Genomic DNA, 22,500 nt, shown 5'->3' on the forward strand with positions numbered 1-22,500 from the left:
CGGTTCTCCTTCTCTATGTCTTTGACCCGGGCTTCAGCACTGACCTGAGAGCGCTGCCTGAGGGACATGATGGTCTGGTTTAAGTGCTTGTTCTCCTGCTCAAGCCCCTTCACCTGAACATTGATAAACAGATTCAGAAAGAATGTTCCTTAAGGAACCAGGTAGAATTTCAAGGAACATACATTACGGAAACATTACCGGAATCCTGGCTAGGCTAGCTAGTCAAAAAGTGTTGATATTTATATGCACATCTTCCCCCAAACTATTTTGAGGAACTATTATTGAAGAATGTGTACATGCAACACTAACCGAGACAAACTTCACACCTCTTCCAATACCTGGCTAACATTTCAGGGAAATGATACTCTCATTCCTGAAAAACTCTTTAGGTATAACCAGGTTTCCATGAAAAACATATTTGAAATTTGCTCTTGGTAAAAACCGCCAGAGTATGACAGTGAAGTCCTGATGTCATAAAGCTTTTGGTGTCTCTTAGCAACAAATTTTTTGCAGATTTTTTTTTGTGATTTTTGGTGTACCTGTCTCTCCAGGTTCTCCCTCAGAGTCTCCAGGGTTTTCTGCAGCTGAGATTTCTCCTTCATCAGGTCTGAGCTCAGGGTCTCAGCACTGCGCAGACTCTCCCTGTCTGACTGCGCCACGTTCTCCAGCTGCTCCAGCTGCACGGAGACACGACATTGTCACTTACATGTTAGAATCGCAGAGCCTTTGTGTTCCTCACATCTGGAACCAAGAGCACAGCTGTGGGCTTTTCAGATATTCTGTCAGCTCCAGAGGAGTGAAACCAACGGTGATAATTAACACTTTTACACCATTACCCTGGCACTCGTTTGTTGGGGACGGGACAGGGAGGGGCTGAGTGTGTCTGCACTGTCACTCAAGAGAAGAACAACGGTGCTTAAACACGTCTCTTTGTGCTGTTTTTACTTCTTTAAATAAACTCAGACGCCTAATTACACGGTGTCACGCAGCAGGATGAAGCTGAATCCCATCGCTTCCGACCCCGATACTGTTAAAGCTCTGACACACTGAACGTCTGCTAAACTCAGTTTTGTATTTCAATGCATTTTATTCAACAACTCTTTACATCCTTGCTCCTCCTTAACTTTATTATTGTTATTATTATTGTTAACCGTCACTCATCTAACCTTCAGGCTGAGTCTCTGGTTCTCCTTTTCAGCCTTGAGGAGGCGTGTTTCGGCCTCACCGCGACCCTTCAGCTCCTCCACCGTCTTCAGTAGTGCCTGGTTCTCCATCTCTAGCTTCAGGAGGCGGCTGGATGTCAGCTCATTCACCTCGTGGCCCAGAGACTTCTGAGGAACTTCAGAAAAAAACATCAATATATTTTATATATATATATTTTTTACACCTCTGGGTGAAATAGCAAGCTTCAAGATCCATCTTCAGACCGGGTTTGACTGAGAGCCGCTTTATTAGCTTCATGATTTCCTGCTATGAAATATCAATCCCGTAAAAACACTTTGATTTTAGAAGTTTGCTAGCAGACACTGCACTGCTATTAACACTGCTTGTTGAATATTTTATGCCTTTTATACCGCAGCAATTTGACGACGATTACAATTAATTATTTATTAAACGAATGACTCATTTATCCGCTAGTAGTTCAACTGAATGTTGTGGAACATCCACGAAACATCTCGCTTATGCCACGTTATGCCAAATCCTCCATCCCAAAGACGACAGAAAACGTGCTGATCGCTCCAAATCACTGACACTGGAGACTCCTTCCACAGATGCCTTATGTGGAGAGTCTGTCGTGAACTGGTCTGTTGTGAAAAAGCTGTTACTATTGAAACGTTACTATAGAAATACTTTAGAAAATAAACTTTCTGACCAATCAGAATGGAGAAAACAACATTGTTGTGGTAAAAAAATGAATAGGATATTTGTAAATGTGAAAAGCAGAAAATAAATAAAATGAAAGGGTCAGGACTGGATCACGATTAAACGGAGGAATCGTCGTACCCTCAGTGACCTCGGGTGTGGTTTTGGAAAGCTGCTCCAGCTCCCATCCGAGGTGCAGGGACTCGTCCATGCTCTGTTTCTGAGCCATCTCCAGCGTCAGGTTCTCCTCCAGCAGCTCCTCGATACGCTTCCTGTCCATGTCTCGCTCCTAACATAGACACACACACACACACACACACAAGAACGCATCTAATTCATCTTCATCCCTTTGTTTGTTTCAAAGATAATCTTCATGTGAATCTCGTACCATCTCCATGTCATGGATTTTGGCTTTGAACTGCAGATTCTCCTTCTCGAGCTCGTGTAGTTTATCTGAACGAGCCCTAGAGCCTTCCAGCTGGTCCTCCAACATAGTCTTGGTCTCCAGCAGGATCTGATTGTCCTCCTTCAGCTCCTGAGTGACGTATTCATTGTATATTCAGAACTTCAGAAGCTGCAGACTGAACCGATCTAACATTGCGTCCGTGTCGTTTCGTACCTCGACTCTGGCTTTGTAAAACTCAATGTCGTGGAGTCTTTCTTTGTAACGGCTCACTTCGCTCTCCAGCTTGTCCACCCGGATGGCCTTCTCCCTCAGAGCGTCCAGCTCGTCGCGGTACGCCCTCGCAGAGCGCGCCTCAGACAGCAGCTGCTGGTTCTGAACACAACACAACAAAAAAATACAGTGATTACAGCAGCTCTTACTGCTGGCTCCAGTTCCTGAGCAGATGTCTACATTCCAAACGATTTACTACACACTTAGCAAATGTTGATCCTGAGCAGAAAACATCAGCGTCGAGACTAAAACTCGAGTCGTACGACGCAGTCAAGAGCACGGCGTATCCTTTGAAGTGTAGTGAATATCATGCATAATAAAAGTGTAATAAAATCATATGAAAATAATGAATATTCGTCAGATTTACAGATAGCTGCAGGTTTAGTTTAATACATCAGGGAAAGTAAAGGAACGCTCCACACTTCTGGAGTGAAATTAGCTTTAGGCAAAAACAACCAAAACTAAACCAACCAAGGACTTAGTTATAAAAAAAAATTGATATTTATGTTAATTTATTAAAATCATCTTTAATCTTAAAGTGAAGTAACCCATCAATCTGTGGACCGTGTGCTCAGTTACAGAAATAAGCAGCAGGTCAATAATTTCTACTAATCCCTAATACAGGAATGATAAAATTGCCTGAAAATAATTTGTCCTGATTTGAACATCTGGTGTCAGTGATTGTTTTTGTGTCCTTCAGGTGTTAATAGACGATCCAGAGATCTTTGTGTGAAGATTTTTACCTCCTGCTGGATCCTCTTCAGCTCTTTCTCCAGGTTCTCCAGCTCCTGCCTGCAGTCCAGTAACTGCTCGCTTTTCTCTTCACTGCAACACACACACACACTTTTTATGTTTCCATCCCATAATTAACATCATTTTAATAAAGTGTAATAAAAACCTTTTTAAACATAAATATGACTTTATATGCATATATTTAGCGCTTCTGGCTGTTTTAATAGAAATGTTCTCAGAGTCAGTGTGTTACAATTAGGAGAAGATTTATGCTTAAAATTTGCATTAGGGTTCAGACTGCTGTTAGTTTTCCACCGTGAAAAAAACCTTCTGAAGGCATGAATGCAAATCTGTAACGGCTTCCTCTGAACATAACGAACACACACTCTAGTGTCCTGCTCCGCTCTTCCTGACCCTGATTACCTCCTCTAGTACATTTGAATAAAGAGGAATGATAATTGGATGATAAAGAAAGGAGGTCTTTATGGTTAATGTACAGAGCAAGGTGAGTAAAGGAGCAAGATGAAGCATGTGGAGAAACCTGATGTGCTCAAACCGAACCCTCCAGACGGACTCGGGTCGCGGTTTAACAGTGAAAAGATTCCGAAAACTGGATCTTTCAGAGTGTCTGATCAGCATCAGATATCAGATCAGTACCTGATTTGTTCCATCGTGCTTCCTCAGTGAGAGAATTAAAAAACATGACACTTAACCATAAAGCCAAGAAGCTGAGATGTAAAAAAAAAGCCAGAAACAGTATAATAATATTAATATTAATATTAATATTAATATTAATATTAATAATAATAATAATAATAATAATAATAATAATAATAATAATAATAATAATTTTAAAAAGCTGGAAATTGATAGAATAGAAATAGATCCATAATAACGTTTAGTTTTATTTTATTTAAATTTTTCATATCACAACATCCCCACATTTTTTATTCCTACTTTTATTTTAGTTTATTTATCCTAATACAGAAAGATCCATCGTAACCTGATATCCATGAAACAAGTCACTTCCTGTTCTCACTTTATAGGTCATAGCAGCTATAAATGGTCATTCCTTAACAAGTTGCTCAGTACAAAAAAAAGCAGCTTGCAATGATACCAGATGTCAGTAAAGTGTAAACTCTCCTTTTATTTTTTACATTTCTATACACACTTTAAAAACCAGTCATTTGAAGCTGGGCAACTTTACATCCAGCCAATCAGAGCCGAGAATTCATCAGCAGAGTTAAACATAATGCAGAAGAAACCGCTGGCCATGTACACGCTGAATAATGGAGAGTAAATAAATGTTTATTACTGGCTGCTAATATTTTCACATCATGATAATAAACCGATATTAAGCACAGACGAGGACAGAGCAGTGACAAACAGCAGCTCTGTGCTCTACTAAAATCTCACAGAGACTCTGAAAGTAGGCCAAAGTCTTTTCAAGAATATCACACATGCTAGATTATCTCGTGATCTGGGTCGAATCCCCAGGCATCTGATCCACAGGCCGTCCGACACGCGCTCGTTTTTCACCGCATGGCTGTCGCCGTGTAACAGAGAACAAAAACAAGTGCTGCTCGGCCTCATGTGATAACTGCAATGTCTCTCACTCGACTTTACAAACTTCCTGATTAGAGAATCTGGCTGTGCTTAAATGGAACTTCCTCTGGTTTTAAAAACCTCTTCTCCATCAGAGTGAACGTTACCTCTAAAGCACACCACTGTGCATTGTTTCCTGAGGTTAATGCACTCTTAAGGAGGAAGTTCAATTATTTACAAGGCTGAAAAAAAAAAAACAACATGAGTGGAATCCGATCAGGACCGTACAGAGGAAGTGCTCAGAAAAAAATGGTATGTTTGTGCATCACAAGTGTGATTAGTCAGTATTAGTCAGAAGCACAAGGACCGGACATTTTGTGCTCAGTCATCAGGGATTGATCCTCATTTAATCCTATTCAAATTAACTGGAAAAACTGGTCATCAGAAAAGTTTTTACTGCTATGAGAGTTTGAGGTTTTAGACATTGTGACGTGACATACGGCTAAGTGTGGTGACCCATACTCAGAATTTGTTCTCTGCATTTAACCCATCCAAAGTACACACACACAACAGTGAACACACACACCGTGAACACACACCAGGAGGAGTGGGCAGCCATTTATGCTGCGGTGAGCAGTTGGGGGGTTCGGAACCAGATAGGGTTAGGAGTCAAACTCTCTAACCATTAGGCCACGACTTCCCCCTTGTCTGCCTCATTGTCTTTATGTTGCATGTTGTGCATGTTTTGTCTTTATGTTGCACAAAAAAAAGCCTCTCTTAAGTCCTTAAGGCTGTCACGGTGACCTGGGTGCCAAAACTTACAGCACATCAAGAATTAACCCCAGACAATGTTAAAAGGTTTCATATTGATGAGAAGAATCAGACTGATGGAGATCAGGTGTATGATGGCAGGGTTTTGTACTCACAGCTCCTGGCGGAGGCGTCGGATCTTGGCCTTGGCGTCTGCCAGCTCCACACTGAGGTGCTGCCTGCTCTCGGTGCGCCGCATGTTGGGTGAGTCACCAGGGGACTGGGCGCAGGGTGGCAGAGAAGGAGGAGGAGCACACTGACCGCAGTCTCTCTCCTGGGTCATCTCCACGATCGTCTGCATTCAGAGACGCAATGTCAACGTCACGATATTCCAATCACAATTAGATTAGACTTGTGACCATAGTCATGACACGGTATTTATCAGGCCTGAACTGTGCACTTTCAATTTATTTGGATAATTTAAAACAAAAATATATTGTTAGCATATTGTAAAAACATTTGTCTCGATATCAATATCACATCACAACCTCCAGACTTTATAGAACATTTAAGCAAGAGAGAAAAGAGGAAGCAGAAAGATGGAGTTTTTTTTTATAGTGCAGAATAAAGGCAGAGTGGCGTCGGCTTTCCTCCTGAGATAGGGAACAGATTAAGGTCAGCTCCGCGATGTCGGTGCCCAGCAGCCGGCCGTCGTGATTTCATTAAATAGAAACCGAGAGTGTGTTGAGGACAGAACCGTCAGAGGAGTGTGCTCTCCAAATCAGGAAATGTTTAGAGTGAATGAGACGCAAACTAAAAACCCAATGAGGACAAGAAGAGCTCAACCTCGTGAGGACATTTTGTTGATCCGAACAAAGAAAACTAAAAATAATAATAATAATAATTAAAACAGAGTGTGTGTGTGTGTGTGTGTGTGTGTGTAAGAATAAAAGAAGTGTTCATGGCCACAAGCAACAGTCTGTCATTATTTAGCCTCAGAGGAGCAGAGGATTCTGGGTAATGTCTGAGAGGCTGCAGGGGCTCAGGGGTTAATCATCACCTGCCAGAATCCACCAATAAGCATTTAATCATTCTTTGTTTTCTGTGAGATTTATTTTAGTGTTATGGTGATGATCCCCCCCCCCCCCCACGCCTCCCTCACTCCCTTCCCTCCCTCTCTCTCTCTGTCTGTCAGACTCTCTCTCTCTCTCTATCTGTCTGTCTCTCTCTCCCCCCTCCCTCTGTCTGTCTGTCTCTCTCTCCCTCCCTCTCTCCCTCCCTCTATCTCTGTCTCTGTTTTCTCTCTCTGTCCCTCTCTGTCTCTCACCTCCAGCTGCTCATCTCTCTCGTCCACCAGGCGTCTGAGATGGAAAGCCAGGTTTCTGGAAAGCGAGTCAAGATCCTCAGGTGGAGATTCTCCCCCTTCAAGCCACTGTATGTCCAGAACATTCTCTTGATCATGAGTGACCTGTGGAGGAGCACACAAGGAGCGAGTGAACAAACCGAGTCAATTCTTTGAGGTATCTGAACCTACAGCTTTCCATCACGGCCTCCTCGTACCTCCTGAATGTGAGACGCGATGGCCGCTTTCGTGTCAAAATCCAGCGTCTGGATCCTCTCGATGTACTCTTCCTTTTCCTCGCACTGTGAAGGACCAGAGAATTGAATCGTGTGTTTATGTCTGATCTGATCCGACGTCTTATAATCATGTGTTTATGTCTGATCTGATGCGACGTTTAATCTTCAGATACATGATTATGGCATCAATGTATATTAAAGATTAGACACTATAATTTGGCTTAGCAAATTACCCATAATACCCTTGCATGCTATTCGCTTTCCTTTCTTGCCCAGATGCCACATCATGACAGCTTAGACTTGTGGGCGGAGCTACAACTATTGCGCACTATATAGGGAATAAAAATAATGGACCTATAAACCTTACCTAGTGCCCTAAACAAGGAAGGCACATTAATATTTAAGATTCAGACTCCATGGTTTACATGCAAATCCTCTGTAATTTTACTCGTTTTAAAGTATTGGCACCCCCCATTTGTGCTGGTGTGAGATGCTCTTCAGATTTTGATCATCTTTATTTTTTTAAAACAAACTGAAAATATTAACAATGTTAGTGCCTTGGATATACATGGCTGTTAAAGGAAAGTTTTGTCTTTTCTTTTATGGAGGAAATTAAAGTATTGGCTGAAGTTTTGTTCTCCGGTTTTTTGGTGAAGTTCACACTATTTGCTGCTGACACGCCTGTTGTTTATAGGTAAAACAATCGTAAAGCAAGCAATCTGTGTGTGTGTGTGTCTGATCCTGCCCTCCTAATGAGCAGAATCTCCTTGCCCAGATCTAATATTGGCTCCTTGCCAGCTGATGCCGCCTGTCAGGCTCATGGCATTACCTCCTACTTCTCTTTTCACTCTGCACAATCTGGACTCTCTACCAGCTGCACAGTTAGTGTAAATCATGACCAGGGTGTGTGTGTGTGTGTGTGTGTGTGTGTGTACCTGAACAGCACACCCGAGCAGCAGCAGGAGCAGTTTCTTCACCTCAGCCAGGCCTTGCTCTGAAAGCAAAGAAACAAAACACGAGCTTCAAATCATCATAAAACACGAGCTTTATGTGTTCACCTGTTGAACAGAAACACATTGATGCAATAAAAAAAAATTCCCATAATCCTCAGCTCCTCTGTGCGCCCGACTGTGGGAGGCCGAGATGAGGCGCAAAGCAGCTGTTGTGGGAGATGAACTGTTAACACTGCGGAATTAAGAAGGGAAAAGCAGGTGGTTTGTCCAACTGGGCTGCTTGGCACCGGTGTTCCCGCTGGTCCAGACAAGGGGCGGGGCTTAAATAGCGGCCAATCACAGCCAAACAAACAGACGGGCTGTTTAACTGGCGTGAAACTACAGCTGTGAGGATTCTGTGTAAGACACAATGACAACGTCCTGCTCATCCTATACAAACCTGATACCACGTGTGTGTGCGTTTGTGGGTGTCTAGAATAATGATTTATTACTCACAGAGAATCTGTTTACAAGAGAAATCAGTTCACTGCAGGAGGATATTTCCTACACTTCTAATACCCCTTTTCCACCAAAAAGAACCGGGTGCTGGTTCAGAGCTAGCACTGGTGCTGGTTCAAAGTTGGTTCCACTGGTGAACCTTCTAAGAACCGGTTTGCCTTTCCACCGGCTAGAGAGCATCACAGAGCCGAGTCTGACGTCACTGTATACGTGTCACGTGTCCCGGCAACTTTAGCACAGCGGCAAACACAAACACAACAACAATGGCGGATGTTGCTTTACTGTTAATGCTCATGGCTTTGTGAACCTACATTAGCATCCAAACGCGGCGAATCCAACGTGTACATGCAGCTCCATGTAATCTGTATAAACGGAGGTTGTTATCGAGAAAGTACATAACGTTATTTTATCATTAACACAGAAAAAAGTTAGCCTTAGCATGTAGCTACCATCTATCATGTGTGCTGATAATGTATCATATTGCGGTAAAGTAAAAGTGTATTAAACATTAGTATACTTAAGGTACATTATCAAATGCGCTAACAGTAGCCCCGCCCACAGCCCCTGACGCAAGCGGTTCTTAAGTCTAGACCAGCAACGTTTTGGTGCTACTTAAGAACCACTTTTCCTGGTTCAGAGCCAGTGCTTTGGCTGTCGAAAAAGAAAGAACTGGTTCTAAATTAGGCTCTGAACCAGCACTCAAACTGCCTCGGTGGAAAAGGGGCATATCAGGATGTTTTGGCACACTTTAAGCTCAACCGTGGCCTAGATTTAAGCCAAGCCTCTATTTGGGAAGGAGACAAACTCAAAAGGTCTACAGAACATGATCGAGATCAACCTGAGAGACGTGTAGGAACTAAACATATGGATTATAGGACAATCAATAACGACTTGGCGGTGCAATGAAGCAGATAAATTACTGTTACCGTATTTTTTCCTCTTTATAGCAATTAGTAAATTATTATATAATTTATTAAACCTGCTTTACTTTATATACGATTGATGAAGAAAAGGAAAATCCAGTTATTATATTATGACTTCAGCCAATTTTTAAAGTTAAATAAGACTGGGGGGGCACGGTGGCTTAGTGGTTAGCACGTTTGCCTCACACCTCCAGGGTTGGGGGTTCAATTCCCGCCTCCGCCTTGTGTGTGTGGAGTTTGCATGTTCTCCCCGTGCCTCGGGGGTTTCCTCCGGCTACTCCGGGTTTCCTCCCCCGGTCCAAAGACATGCATGGTAGGTTGATTGGCATCTCTGGAAAATTGTCCGTAGTTTGTGATTGCGTGAGTGAATGAGAGTGTGTGTGTGTGTGTGTGTGTGTGTGTGTGTGTGTGTGTGTGTGTGTGTGTGCGTGCGTGTGCCCTGCGATGGTTTGGCACTCTGTCCAGGGTGTATCCTGCCTTGATGCCCGATGACGCCTGAGATAGGCACAGGCTCCCCGTGACCCGAGGTAGTTCGGATAAGCGGTAGAAGATGAATGAATGAATGAATAATCATGAGAAAGATTAACATTACGAAGCTCTTGGTTGTGGTGTGAGAAATGTGCCAATTCAAGGAACTGAATCTAAATCCGATTTTGTTATTCTGTACATGTGATTATGGTAATTGTTTTGTGCACTGCAAACTAAAGAGGAGTGCTGCAGGGAAACGTGAAGCAAGTTAGTCACGCTGAGGAATCTGCATGAGATCTTTACACAGGAAATGCTTTTTCCTTTTTTTTAATAATATAAAAACACACACACACACGGCCAGAAATCTTGAAGTGAAAATCCCTGCTGATTTTAAATGAGAAGCTGCTGTTTTTGCAGAGCAGTGCATAGATTATTCAAGGACACTTGAAGGACAGAGGGAGAGAGAGAGAGAGATATGAAGGGAAACATCACTCTAACTGAACCCCCGGGCATCACCCAGGTCTGATAATACACACTCAGTGAATTTTTAAGCTCTTCCGCCATCATCCTGACGGGAAACTGGAGGTCACAGGAACCCTGCCAAATCTGCTGCACTTCCTGTGAACAATGACTAGTGTACAGGAAGAGGAAACAGCTTCTCGACATGAAGCCTGGGGCTTCATAATGCCTCAGAACTACCCAGTTTCCTGTAGAGGTACTGTATGTTGTCATCCATGATATTTGTTGGACTCCACAAAACTTCGGATGGTGTGCAAGACCTGAGAAGTGGTCAGCATGGGTATTAAGACCGGTCTGTGACTGCAGCACCATACACAATAAACTTTTTCAGCAGTTTGGACCACTTTTTGTAGGAACCAGCCACGGCAGGTACTAATGCACTGATGCAAGGAGCTGCTTATAACGTGGTACTTAGGCACTAGGACGCTGAGGCAATGAGATACTTATGTACCAAGATACAGACGTACCAAAGAACTATAAAACTGAGGCTCTGGTTTACTGAGGTATTGATATAATAATGTATTGAGGTACTGAGATACTAGTTCATTGGAGATGCTCTTACCCAGATATTCAGGCCTCAAAATTTAACCCTTGATTAAAAAAAGTGCCTCAGATCCTTCACAGGATAATATGAAGCTTGTCAAACAGTAAACAGAACCTATCTGCAAGTCATAGATTGGTTTGAGGAATCGTTTATATTTGTTGCTTCGTTAAACATGATATATATGCAATTAGGAACATCTCAGTGTCACTTCTTGTTGCTGATGATGAATGTCCATGCTCATCTCTCATACCGCTTACTCTGCTATGCTAACAAACCAACAGCCTGCTGCTGAACTACACCTGTCATGATTCAGTACTTCTGTCCTCCAGTTGTCCTCGGTTATAATGGCCGAACAGAGCAGCTGTCAGAGATGCGTCTGAGTGCTGACTGAGTCAGCACAGCCTGGTCGGAGTGAGTAAGACTAGAAATGAAGGTGGCACATCTCTGTGACGTGAGAAAGACTCCAAACAAGACACAGAGTCAGAGACGAATACGTTTAAATATATGTTTGTGATGCTGCTAATGCACTAAAAATGAAACTGAATTAAACCCTTAGAAAATAAAATAATATAAATTAATTTTCAAGAGCAACAGAGAAAATAAAAGTAAATATTTTTGCAACTACTAATGAACTCTTTATGCTTTTATGCTATTTTTCTTTTTTAATGTTATTTTTAAGTAAAACATTTATTCCTTTTTTACAGACACCAAAAATTGTTCAATTTCCTATTTTCCTATTTCTTAAATAGTTTTAAAATGTAATTTTAAGCTTTGACTGTACAAACATATATCTGGGAAACTAAAACACTGAATAAAACTGAACTGAACTGAATAGAGAGAGCTACAGAGAGTAAAAACGAGAGACTGCTTAGAGACCGAGACAGCAGCTAGAAAAAGGAACAAATACACTGTCTTTGTTTTATAACACTTTTCAACTGTTTTATCTTTTTGTTCTTACACGTACACAATTATCTTTGTGATGCAAATAAATGACACTGAATGGAGCTGAACTGAAATGAGGAAGCAACAGAGAGCAAGAGTGTGTGTGTGTGTGTGTGTGTGTGTATGTGTGTGAGTGAGTGAGAGAGAGAGAGAGAGAGAGAGAGAGAGAGAGAGAGAGAGAAAGTGTGTGTGTGTGAGTGAGTGAGTGAGTGAGTGAGTGAGAGAGAGAGAGAGAGAGAGAGAGAGAAAGAGTGTGTGTGTGTGAGAGAGTGAGTGTGTGTGCGTGTGTGAGTGAGAGAGAGAGAGAGAGAGAAAGAGTGTGTGAGAGTGTGTGTGAGCTTCTGTAGCCTGAGGTGAATTGGTGTTTAGCTGATAACGGTCCCCATCCCCCATCCAGCTCTAATGGCCGCTAATAAAAACCACATGGCTGAGCAGTTACACACGGAGCACCGCTGCTTTACCGTGACTCACTGAGGCACTGAATTACTGAGACATTAAGGCACTAAAATATTGAAGCACTGAGATAATGTATGATGAGGTACATATAGAGAATTACATTTACATTTACTGAGCTTTGCAGACGCCTTATCCTTAACCAGAGCGACATACAAAAGTACTTTGAAGTCTTTGTGTTGAATACATCAACACTGGTTCACTAGGTCATAGACTTAGGATACCATCAGCTTAGAAATGAGGTACTGACTGATTGGGATATTGAGTGAGAGATATTGAGGCATTGACACAATGAGGTACTGATGCATTGGGGTATTAAGTGAGATATTGAGGCACTGACACAATGAGGTACTGCTGCGTTGGGATATTGAGTGAGATATTGAGGCACTGACACAATGAGGTACTGATGCACTGGGATATTGAGTGAGATATTGAGGCACTTACACAATGAGGTACTGACGCACTGAGATATTGAGTGAGATATTGAGGCACTGACACAATGAGGCACTGACACATTGAGGTACTGACGCACTGGGATATTGAGTGAGATGTTGAGGCACTGACACAATGAGGTACTAATGCACTGGGATATTGAGGCACTGACGCATTCGGATATCGAAAAAGTTAAATATTGAGGTACTGGTGAGACGTCTGATGAAATAGGGCTCTGATTTACTGAGATACTGAGGCACTGAGGTAAAGATCATGCTCTAATGTACTTCGGATGGTGTGCACTAAGACACTAAGAAGATTAAATACTGATATACTTAGATTCTGAGGCACTGAGGTAAAGATGTATTGAGGCACTAGAATACTAACATAGGTACTACTATAGGTACTCCATACTAACATAATACTCCTATAGGTACTAACATAATAATGTATCAAAGATACCGAGTCACTGCAATATTGAGGTACTGATTCATTTGTTCTAAAATGCACATGAACATGAACATCTTTAACTAATATCATTTTCAGTACATTTAATCCAAACCCAGTACAGTTTTCCATGTTCTGATGCCAGTGCTTGACATTTCAGGAAATAAATCAGGTAAAGGTTGAATATGTCCACACATACACCCTTTGTTTGTGAGACAAAGTGAGAGGAAAAGAGGAAGTTCTCCTACCAGTGAGCGGCGTTCTGCCGAGCACCAGCACGTTGGGCAAAGGCATCATCACCAGCTGCTGCAGGGTCTCCTGAAGACAAAGAGAAAAGACAAACACACAAACACACACACAATCAGTAATCAGCCCGGGTCTCCTGCTCTCTCTCAGCTGTGTGTACCTGCTGCTTCTGTCAGCACATATTCAGCTGTCAGTGATTCACCACCGCTGATCAATACCAAGTGCTTTAACAGCCTCTTCAGACTTTGTGACTACATCATCACACACACACACACACACACACACACATACTGAAAAGCTTTCAGCAGTCACACTGATGGCAGGCTCTCATCTGTTCCAGAAAAAAGTGAGTTAAAAGTCTGCTTTCACCTGCAGCAGTTATCAGAGGTGTGAGTTTAAATCTTGAGCCAAACAAAGGTACAAATTGTCCACTTTCACTTTGTCTCTTAGTGAGATACAAATCACCAACACTAAAGACTCCATTAGAAAATCTCACCGTGTCACCAATTATATATATTTTGTAAAATCTTCAGCTGTTCCTATAAAAATGATAATGCATTAAAAAGAGTGTTACTATACATGCTTTTATAAAAAACTTCACCAGGGCGTAAGGCATCTGAGGCTCGGTCAGTGTGTCCCTCTGTGACTTCTTTCCAATACTGAAATAAAAATCTTTTTTTGGGCATGTGAGTGAATTTTTTCCAAGCTCCAGTGGTTAAAAATGGGCTGAGTTAAGCAACTAGAAGCTTTCTGGATCAAATATAGACTTTGCGAAGCAGTCTATTGTGGGTTTATAGCTTTTTTGAAGCCTCAGAGTCGCTTGGAAAAAAAAAATGGCACAATCTCGGATTTCAAAGACCGAGAAAAGCAGGAAAAAAGGAAGAAGGCGGTGGATGTTTCGGTCTGCTTCTAGAGATTACACACTGTATATCTGATCATTTTTGTATCCAGTAGGTGTGGTGCTAGAGTTAAAGTCTGTCATTTTAAAGCATGTAACGGTAAAACGCTCCACATGGCTGCACAAGTGTTTGGAGAATTTCCAGCTAACGCCAGTTTAGTTTTCTGGCACCAAGGTCATTCCCTCACAGCTTCCCTCAAGCAGAGCAAAGGATTACACACACACACACACACACACACACACACACACACACACACACACACAAAATTCCTAATCTGTATTTAATGAACTTTCTAGCTCTTGCACTATGAAAGAAAAGTGAATCTGCTCAGTCACTAGAAAACATCCAGACAAACAGAAGTCAACATCTAATCTAATTCCAGCAGATGAAATGAAGTGAGAGAGCGAGGAAGGTCTGTGTGTGTGTGTGAGAGAGAGAGAGAGAGTCAAAGACTAAAGGACGAGTGCAGACAGCTAGCAGCTAGTGAGTCAGCTACATTCCCATCAGCTAGCAACTGAAACACCAAAAATAGAGAAGGAAATAAAGGCTAAACTGTGACCTAAAAAAACAACTATTTCACTGAGACTGAAGCACACAAGCCACGCCTATTCCACTGAGACTGAAGCACGCAGGCCACACCTCCTTCACTATATATATTATATATGTTCAGTCAACAACCTATAAGGGTCACTTTTAGCTTAAAAAAGAGAAAGAGGATGATTTCTAGCTCCTGCTCACAATGACATCTTTCCTTACAAAAGAGAACAAAAGTGTAAAAAAAATTCCTGACACTAAAAGTGTAAATTGTAAAAGGTGGAAGTGAGAAGAAAAGCCCCAGACGCAGAGCTGCTGGTCATTCTGTCTATTTTACGTCTCTTCCTTCCTTTCCTGCTTCCAGTGTTGATGCCCTGGTGTCTGAATGCTTGAGGTACGAGGTTTACAGGACAACACAGTCACAGACTGTGAGCTCAGCTTTATTTACAGTGTTTAGACACAAGCAGGAGGTGAAGTGTTTTTGTTTCTGTGAGACAGCTTTTAGAAAGTAAGATTTGCTGTAAACATGACCTGACAGGTGTGTGTGCAGAGAGATGAAGGTTATATGTGTAGCTACAATAGCAGCAGGTGTGTATGTGTGTGTGTGTGAGAGATCTCTTACAGTGACCATTGCTGTTGCTGACAGATTATCTAATTCAGAATTTGAGTTTAAAGAGAGGTGATAAAAGTGTAATTTACTCTGCTTTGAACTGAAAGAAATACAGTCTGTGTGCTTCGGTCTCAGTGAAGGAGGCGTGGCCTGTGTGCCTCGGTCTCAGTGAAGGAGGCGTGGCCTGTGTGCTTTCGGTCTCAGTGAAGGAGGCGTGGCCTGTGTGCCTCGGTCTCAGTGAAGGAGGCGTGGCCTGTGTGCCTCTGTCTCAGTGAAGGAGGCGTGGCCTGTGTGCTTTCGGTCTCAGTGAAGGAGGCGTGGCCTGTGGTGTTCAGTCTCAGTGAAGGAGGCGTGGCCTGTGTGTTCAGTCTCAGTGAAGGAGGCGTGGCCTGTGTGCTTCGGTCTCAGTGAAGGAGGCGTGGCCTGTGTGCCTCGGTCTCAGTGAAGGAGGCGTGGCCTGTGTGCCTCGGTCTCAGTGAAGGAGGTGTGGCCTGTGTGCTTCAGTCTCAGTAAAGAAGGCGTGGCCTGTGTGCTTCAGTCTCAGTAAAGGAGGCATGGCCTGTGTGCTTCAGTCTCAGTAAAGGAGGCGTGGCCTGTGTGCTTCAGTCTCGGTAAAGGAGGCGTGGCCTGTGTGCTTCAGTCTCAGTAAAGGAGGCATGGCCTGTGTGCTTCAGTTTCAATAAAACAAAATCTATTACATTATTTTATTTAAAAGAATTGTTTTAGTGCCAGCTGAGATTTTTTGGGTTATTAGCAAGTCTTCATGGTAATGCAGCATGAACTCATAACACACTGTAATTAATAACCCCAGACCAAACAAGCAGACTTCCTCTGCTATTATTGTCCTCTGTTGTGTGGAATCATTTGGCACGCATCCTAACACCGCACGTGTCAGGTTTTGTTTTGCCTGCATCTTCAGCTCACGCAGCGAAGACCTGAAGCCTAATTCACTCCTAACGACCTTGAGGACTGGCTCTAATTTCAGATAAATGCCGGAAGTCTGTTGTAATCCGGTCATTATCATTTGGCTTCCTACAGATGGTGAATTAAGAAGCGAAGATCGGAGGTACAAACCTCCGGCCAAATTCTCAACGGATGTGGATTATATGTTGTTTAAGTGCTGTTTGGCAGCCGAGGCAAAGCAGCAGGGAGGAGTCAAGGCATGCAGCTGCAGCTCTGAGGCTTGTGTGTGTGTGTGTGCGGGGGGCACCTCTTTTCCTCTTCATCCTAGTTGTGTGTATACGTGTGCACAAGGGCAGGAACAAGGAGGAAACTGATCGTGCGTCGTCCTTAAAAAAAGAATGCTAGCGATCTGAATCACGTTTATTCTGCAGACCCGTCGCGGTCACCATGGCAACACTGTCAGGTTTATTCACCCTGTGCTGTGTGTGTGTCTTTCTCACAGTCTCACCACTTCTTTCACACCCACACCCACACCCACACCCACACACACACGTACTGCGTCTGGTATCTGCAGCCCTGTGACCATGCTCGGGGGCTCTGAACTGAAATGAGTTGGAATGGAATTGAATCTCTGAACTGAAAACAATTTGATTCATTTTATTATTATTATTATTTTTGTTTATAAAATAACTCAACGCACGGTGAAATCTCACGTTTTCTATATTTTGCGGTGTTAGGTACGATTCTGAATACATTATTCAGTTAAAAAGGGGTGGAGTTAACCAGCATTACATAATCCAGTATTTAGTCATTTGGTCCGTGTTTAAATGCAACTGACACAAATACAGACAACGAGATGACATTTATAAGGATTATCCTTATATAAAACTCCATCTTTAAACCCTAGCAGCTAGCATAGAGAATTCATTCTTCTGAGCTCATGCTGCACTGTGGGTGTCAATTTAAGGCAAAATCTGCAGCAGTTTACAGCGAAAACAGCAGCCGGTCATCGTCATCGTCACAGTGCACACTCTGTTCACTCTGATGTGTCCGGTGTGTGTGTGTGTGGGGGGGCGGCCTCAGCCCCAGCAGATCGATGTTAGTGTGTGTTTTTGACACACTGGCCTGTGTGTGTAAGTGAATTTGGCCTGCAGCTATTCCACATGCAGCACATGCCCTAATAAACTGATGTGCTCTCAGAGAGCAAGCACTTCAACACACACACACCGACACACAGTCACACACAGACACACACTGACACACAGTCATACACTGACAGACACACAGTCACACACAGACACACCAACACACACAGTCACACACAGACAGACAGGCACACACAGACAGGCACACACACACAGACAGGCACACACACACAGACAGGCACACCGACACACACACACACAGATACACACACACACCGACACAAGCACACCCACACACACACAAACACACACCGCCACCAAAACAAAGGGTTCCAAAACACTCAACTCCACAAAAAAAGATCCACTGTTTTATTCCAATTTACTACAAAACAAAAAAAACTCTCTTAATGTGTTATAATGTGTTAGTTTACTGGTAATAAGCTTATAAAAACTAGACCTAAAATCTGAATAAACATCAATCTTGGCTATTGAATTAAAACATCTAGAGCTACTAAAACCACTATGATAAAAATGCCATTTAGCTTCTAAAATTAATCGTTAAATATAAGTATTAAAACTTCAGCTGAAATTAAGGATTGAATAAAAAAAACTGGAAAACTTTGGTGTTAAAACTGAAGTCTAAATAAAAAAATATTATAGCTATAAAATATTTTAACTAAATACAGCTTTAAATATTTGAATTAAATGCTTTGTGTAAATTAAAGACTGAATAAAAGAACTAATTTTAGCTTCTAAAACATATTTTATCCTTGTGTATCATTCATAGTTATTATGGGAATTTGTCTTATTTTTATTCTTTGAGGTAAAATACTGAAACGTCATTAATATTAGGTATTAAAATTAGGGATTAACAATAAAATTACAACTTTGCTATTAAAATTAAAGCCAGAACAAAAATACTATTAAGCTATAAACTAATCCTGATAAAGTTTCATTTGAAAACTGTAAAATGCAGGAAAAAAAAAACAAAAAATCTCCTCAGTGGCATCAACAAACATCTTTTGGGGTTTGGGGTAAAAAAAAAAAAAGGCTGTGTCCCTGAACGCTGGCTGTGCTCCAGACTGGACGTCTAACAGGCGGCTCTTTGTGAGTCTCGGCCGCTACGTAACCCCCTAAACAAACTGCTGTGTTTTCCAAAGGCAGGCTGGAGTGAGGCTCACAGATGTGGGAGGCAGTTATATTTCCATGAAAGCAGCCCGGAGTGTTCGAGTTGGGAAAAAAGTCTGCGTATTTGCTTACCAAAAAAAAAAAAAAAAAGAGTCCAAAGGAGAAAAAAAAAAAATAGAAGTGTGTCGTGTACAGAGCTCGTGCTCTGAAGCCCGAGGGTCGGGCCGAGAAAGAAGCTCTGTTCATCTCACGGTCAAAAACAAGAGCAGAGAGAGAGAGAGAGAGAGAGAGCGCGAGAGAAATAGAAAGAGAGAGAGACAAACAGAGAGAGAGAAAGAAAGTAAAGAGTTTTCTTGAGTAAAATATAAGATCTGAAGAAGCATAAAATAATGTTTAGGAGAAAGACCACATCAGAAGCTCCGCCTCTTTTCCCAGTTAAACGTCCTATAATTTCCCATTGTTTCAACACCACAACCACCAGCACCTCAGAGTCTCCTCGCTGCCATTCAACAAACCCCAACTCCAGACTTCTTACTGGTGGCGTCGCTAACAGAGTTCTCCATAGTACCACAGCGGAGCTCCGCATTTCTATAGAGTTCATAATCATATTCAGACTTTTCAGTCAATTTGTTACCAGATGAAACAAGTTGGAGTTTACCACACGACGGATTTTGTGTTTTCTTCTCTCACCTCTAGCGTGATAGCGAAGATCTTTAATCCAGTTCTCGTTTACTTAACGGATGGCGTATTATTTGACATAACCCAAGTGTGCGCTGTGGGATCTCTAAAGAGAAATGTAAAATAACATTAAATTCATTTGAAGAACATCTGAAATGTTCAAATCAGGATGAAGAGTTTGTGGTTAGCATCACGCACTAGCTACAAGAAGAAGAGAAGAGTGTGGAGTTCTCGGTGATCGATCTGTCGTTAGATCGACTCGGATAACGTCGAAACCTAGCAGTGCATGAACATGGGGGTGAAGCATCTCGTATGAAATGCAGCTAAACTTAACTAAGAGTCTGTAATTAATCAAGAAATATAAATCGCCATCGACGCATTTTTAGCTTTACTCGTTACCGCCAGAGTGCTGGAAATAATCACCAATCAAAACGTCTGATCTGATTCCAACTATTCCGCTCACTCCAGGTATGTAGAAATCTTCCAGTCAGGACATTTTGTGTTTCTGCAGCATGTATTATTTAGACGGCATCATTTTCCCAGCCGAGCTGCTGGTCCTCCGCCAGCTCCACCCAATGAGATCCATTTCTTCGAGCATGAGATTGTTTTAGCAGTCGTGCGTCTAGACTGAGAGAGAGAGAGAGACAGAGAGAGAAAGTCCTACGCCTGCATCCATTAAAAACACATCAGGAGCAGACGAAATGACAGTCGCTGGTTTTATACGCCCATTATAATGGAAATATGCTTCAGCTTATTCAGATTTATCTTTGCTCGGCCCTGCAGACGTTAAAGCTCTATTGTGACAAAGGTTCAAGTGGAGTCTCTGTGGTTTTTGGGGTTTATCGCGTCCCACAGGCGCATCAGAGGACGGTTTAATTGGCAGGTTTGGATTTGTGCTGACTCGTCTCTCTTTAATCCGCTTGCGTATTCAGGTAGCGTGAAGCTCCTTCGATATTAATCCCGATGTTTACTTACTTTAGCTCGGATTCGTGGAAGCTTCTCAGAGCAGGAAAGTGACGGAGCGTCAGATTCTAAGGCGAGTCTGAATCAAAGTGCAAAGTGAATATTTGATGTGTTTGAGTTAGATTTCTAGTTTACTCACTGGTCAGAAAACATCACCTGAGCTTGAAGAACACAGAGCTGGCGCTTGCTTCATAAAGGATTGGATCCTTATGCAAATAACAAAAAGATTTTGTTTAATTTCTCTTTGGGTTCTTTATGTCTCCAGTTCTACAGTTTGGTCCTTTGGATCGGTTTAGCAGCGCACGTTAAAACAGATCAACGCTGCATCCCAAAACACACAGCATGTTTGATTAATTTTAAGTGAGTCTATTCAGAGTTGAATCTAAAGAGAAATGTAGCCCAACACGCTCCCAGGTTCTGTTCAAACAGATGACAAACACACTGCAGAACACTAAAACAAACTGAGATTTGATAAGAGATAAGAGGGAGAGAAGAACGGAGAGAAGATAACATTATGACATCACGCTACCTTCTGACCAATTAGATTCAAGTACTCAACACCATTGTGATGTGATTAGCATCAATCCCCTGACGTCTTGAGTTCATGGCACTGAAATAATAATAATAATAATAATAATAATAATAATAATAATAATAATAATAATAATAATAATAATAGAAAATATTTGCTTTGATATTTCTGAGGTTATAAACTTTCTGCCATTAGAATTCCCAGGTATAGATTGACAGAGACTGTTATTACGCGTCTTCACTCTGTAATCGGAGAAATTCCTCCGGCTTTTCCCACATTTCTCACATTCCAGCGTCCACATTTCGCGACGTGTTACGCCGTGTCCGAATCCTACAAGCGACATACAGTAAAGTTCTCAGAAACCACACAATGCTGTGGAATTCTCCGTTCTGATTGGCTAGAAGATGTCGACTGATTCGATGGTAGATTGTAAACTTGATGGAAGGAGTCTCCAGTTTTAGTGCAGCGACTGTTGAGTTTAGGATCTTTTTAAATCTTATTTAGATTGAAAGAAAGAGAGAGAGAAAAAGTGAGTCTGCTAGAACGATCACATTAAGTGTAATTATAAATGGATGAAAAGTGCAAGATATCAGTTGAAACATTGCTGTGAAATAAGAGGATTAAAACTATTTTTGTTAGCAGTGTAACACGAGTGCTGTGAAGGATTTCGCTGTGATGTAGCAGTAAAGAGACTGATTTAAAAAATATATATATTATTTATAAGAAAATTCTAAAAGCATTCTAGTGCTTCAGAGATGTTTATCAACCTTTAAGGATTTGTTCATTCATTCATTCATCTTCTACCGCTTATCCGAACTACCTCGGGTCACGGGGAGCCTGTGCCTATCTCAGGCGTCATCGGGCATCAAGGCAGGATACACCCTGGACGGAGTGCCAACCCATCACAGGGCACACACACACTCTCATTCACTCACACACACTAGGGACAATTTTCCAGAGATGCCAATCAACCTACCATGCATGTCTTTGGACCGGGGGAGGAAACCCCCGAGGCACGGGGAGAACATGCAAACTCCACTCACACAAGGTGGAGGCAGGAATTGAACCCCGACCCTGGAGGTGTGAGGCAAACGTGCTAACCACTAAGCCACCGTGCCCCCCCAAAGGATTTGTTTTTGAAGATAATTCTGCTCTGGATTTAATTCAACATACTTCTGGAGTGTGAATCCAGCATCAACTGACCTCCTCATCACCAGACCTCCTCATCACCAGACCTCCTCATCACCTGAACTCATTAAACCCTCACTGTGTGTCGATTTTCACCACTGATTCAATCACCTACACATCAAAGTGTCCTTTTGTGTGCAATATTCAATAGAAGCAATGACTTCAACCACATCTGTATGTGTGTGTTAAGGCTTGGGTGAAGCACATCTGTGTGTGTGTGTGTGTCTATATGTGTGTATGTATTAAGGCTCTGGTGAAGCATATCTGTGTGTGTGTGTGTGTATATGTATTAAGGCTCTGGTGAAGCATATCTGTGTGTGTGTATTAAGGCTCTGGTGAAACACATCTGTG

General features: G+C 42.2%; 1 protein-coding gene across 2 annotated transcripts in view; it reads right to left on the reverse strand.

Annotated features, from left to right (window-relative positions):
- Positions 1–22,500, reverse strand: part of ccdc88ab (coiled-coil domain containing 88Ab) — a 48,740-nt gene that overhangs the window by 15,438 nt on the left and 10,802 nt on the right. For both annotated transcript variants that reach the window (XM_060864142.1, XM_060864141.1), the window contains exons 4-15: positions 13,572–13,641; positions 8,080–8,138; positions 7,127–7,210; positions 6,894–7,034; positions 5,743–5,921; positions 3,283–3,364; positions 2,483–2,641; positions 2,252–2,398; positions 2,005–2,152; positions 1,167–1,339; positions 540–677; positions 1–113 (exon numbers count right to left, since the gene is read on the reverse strand). The exon at positions 1–113 is cut by the window's left edge and continues 958 nt beyond it. In XM_060864142.1, coding sequence (XP_060720125.1) covers positions 1–113; positions 540–677; positions 1,167–1,339; positions 2,005–2,152; positions 2,252–2,398; positions 2,483–2,641; positions 3,283–3,364; positions 5,743–5,921; positions 6,894–7,034; positions 7,127–7,210; positions 8,080–8,138; positions 13,572–13,641 — 1,493 coding nt within the window. The remainder of the gene's footprint in view (positions 114–539; positions 678–1,166; positions 1,340–2,004; positions 2,153–2,251; positions 2,399–2,482; positions 2,642–3,282; positions 3,365–5,742; positions 5,922–6,893; positions 7,035–7,126; positions 7,211–8,079; positions 8,139–13,571; positions 13,642–22,500) is intronic.

The sequence above is a fragment of the Tachysurus vachellii genome, chromosome 2, assembly GCF_030014155.1.
Source record: "Tachysurus vachellii isolate PV-2020 chromosome 2, HZAU_Pvac_v1, whole genome shotgun sequence".
Taxonomy (NCBI): Eukaryota; Metazoa; Chordata; class Actinopteri; order Siluriformes; family Bagridae; genus Tachysurus; species Tachysurus vachellii.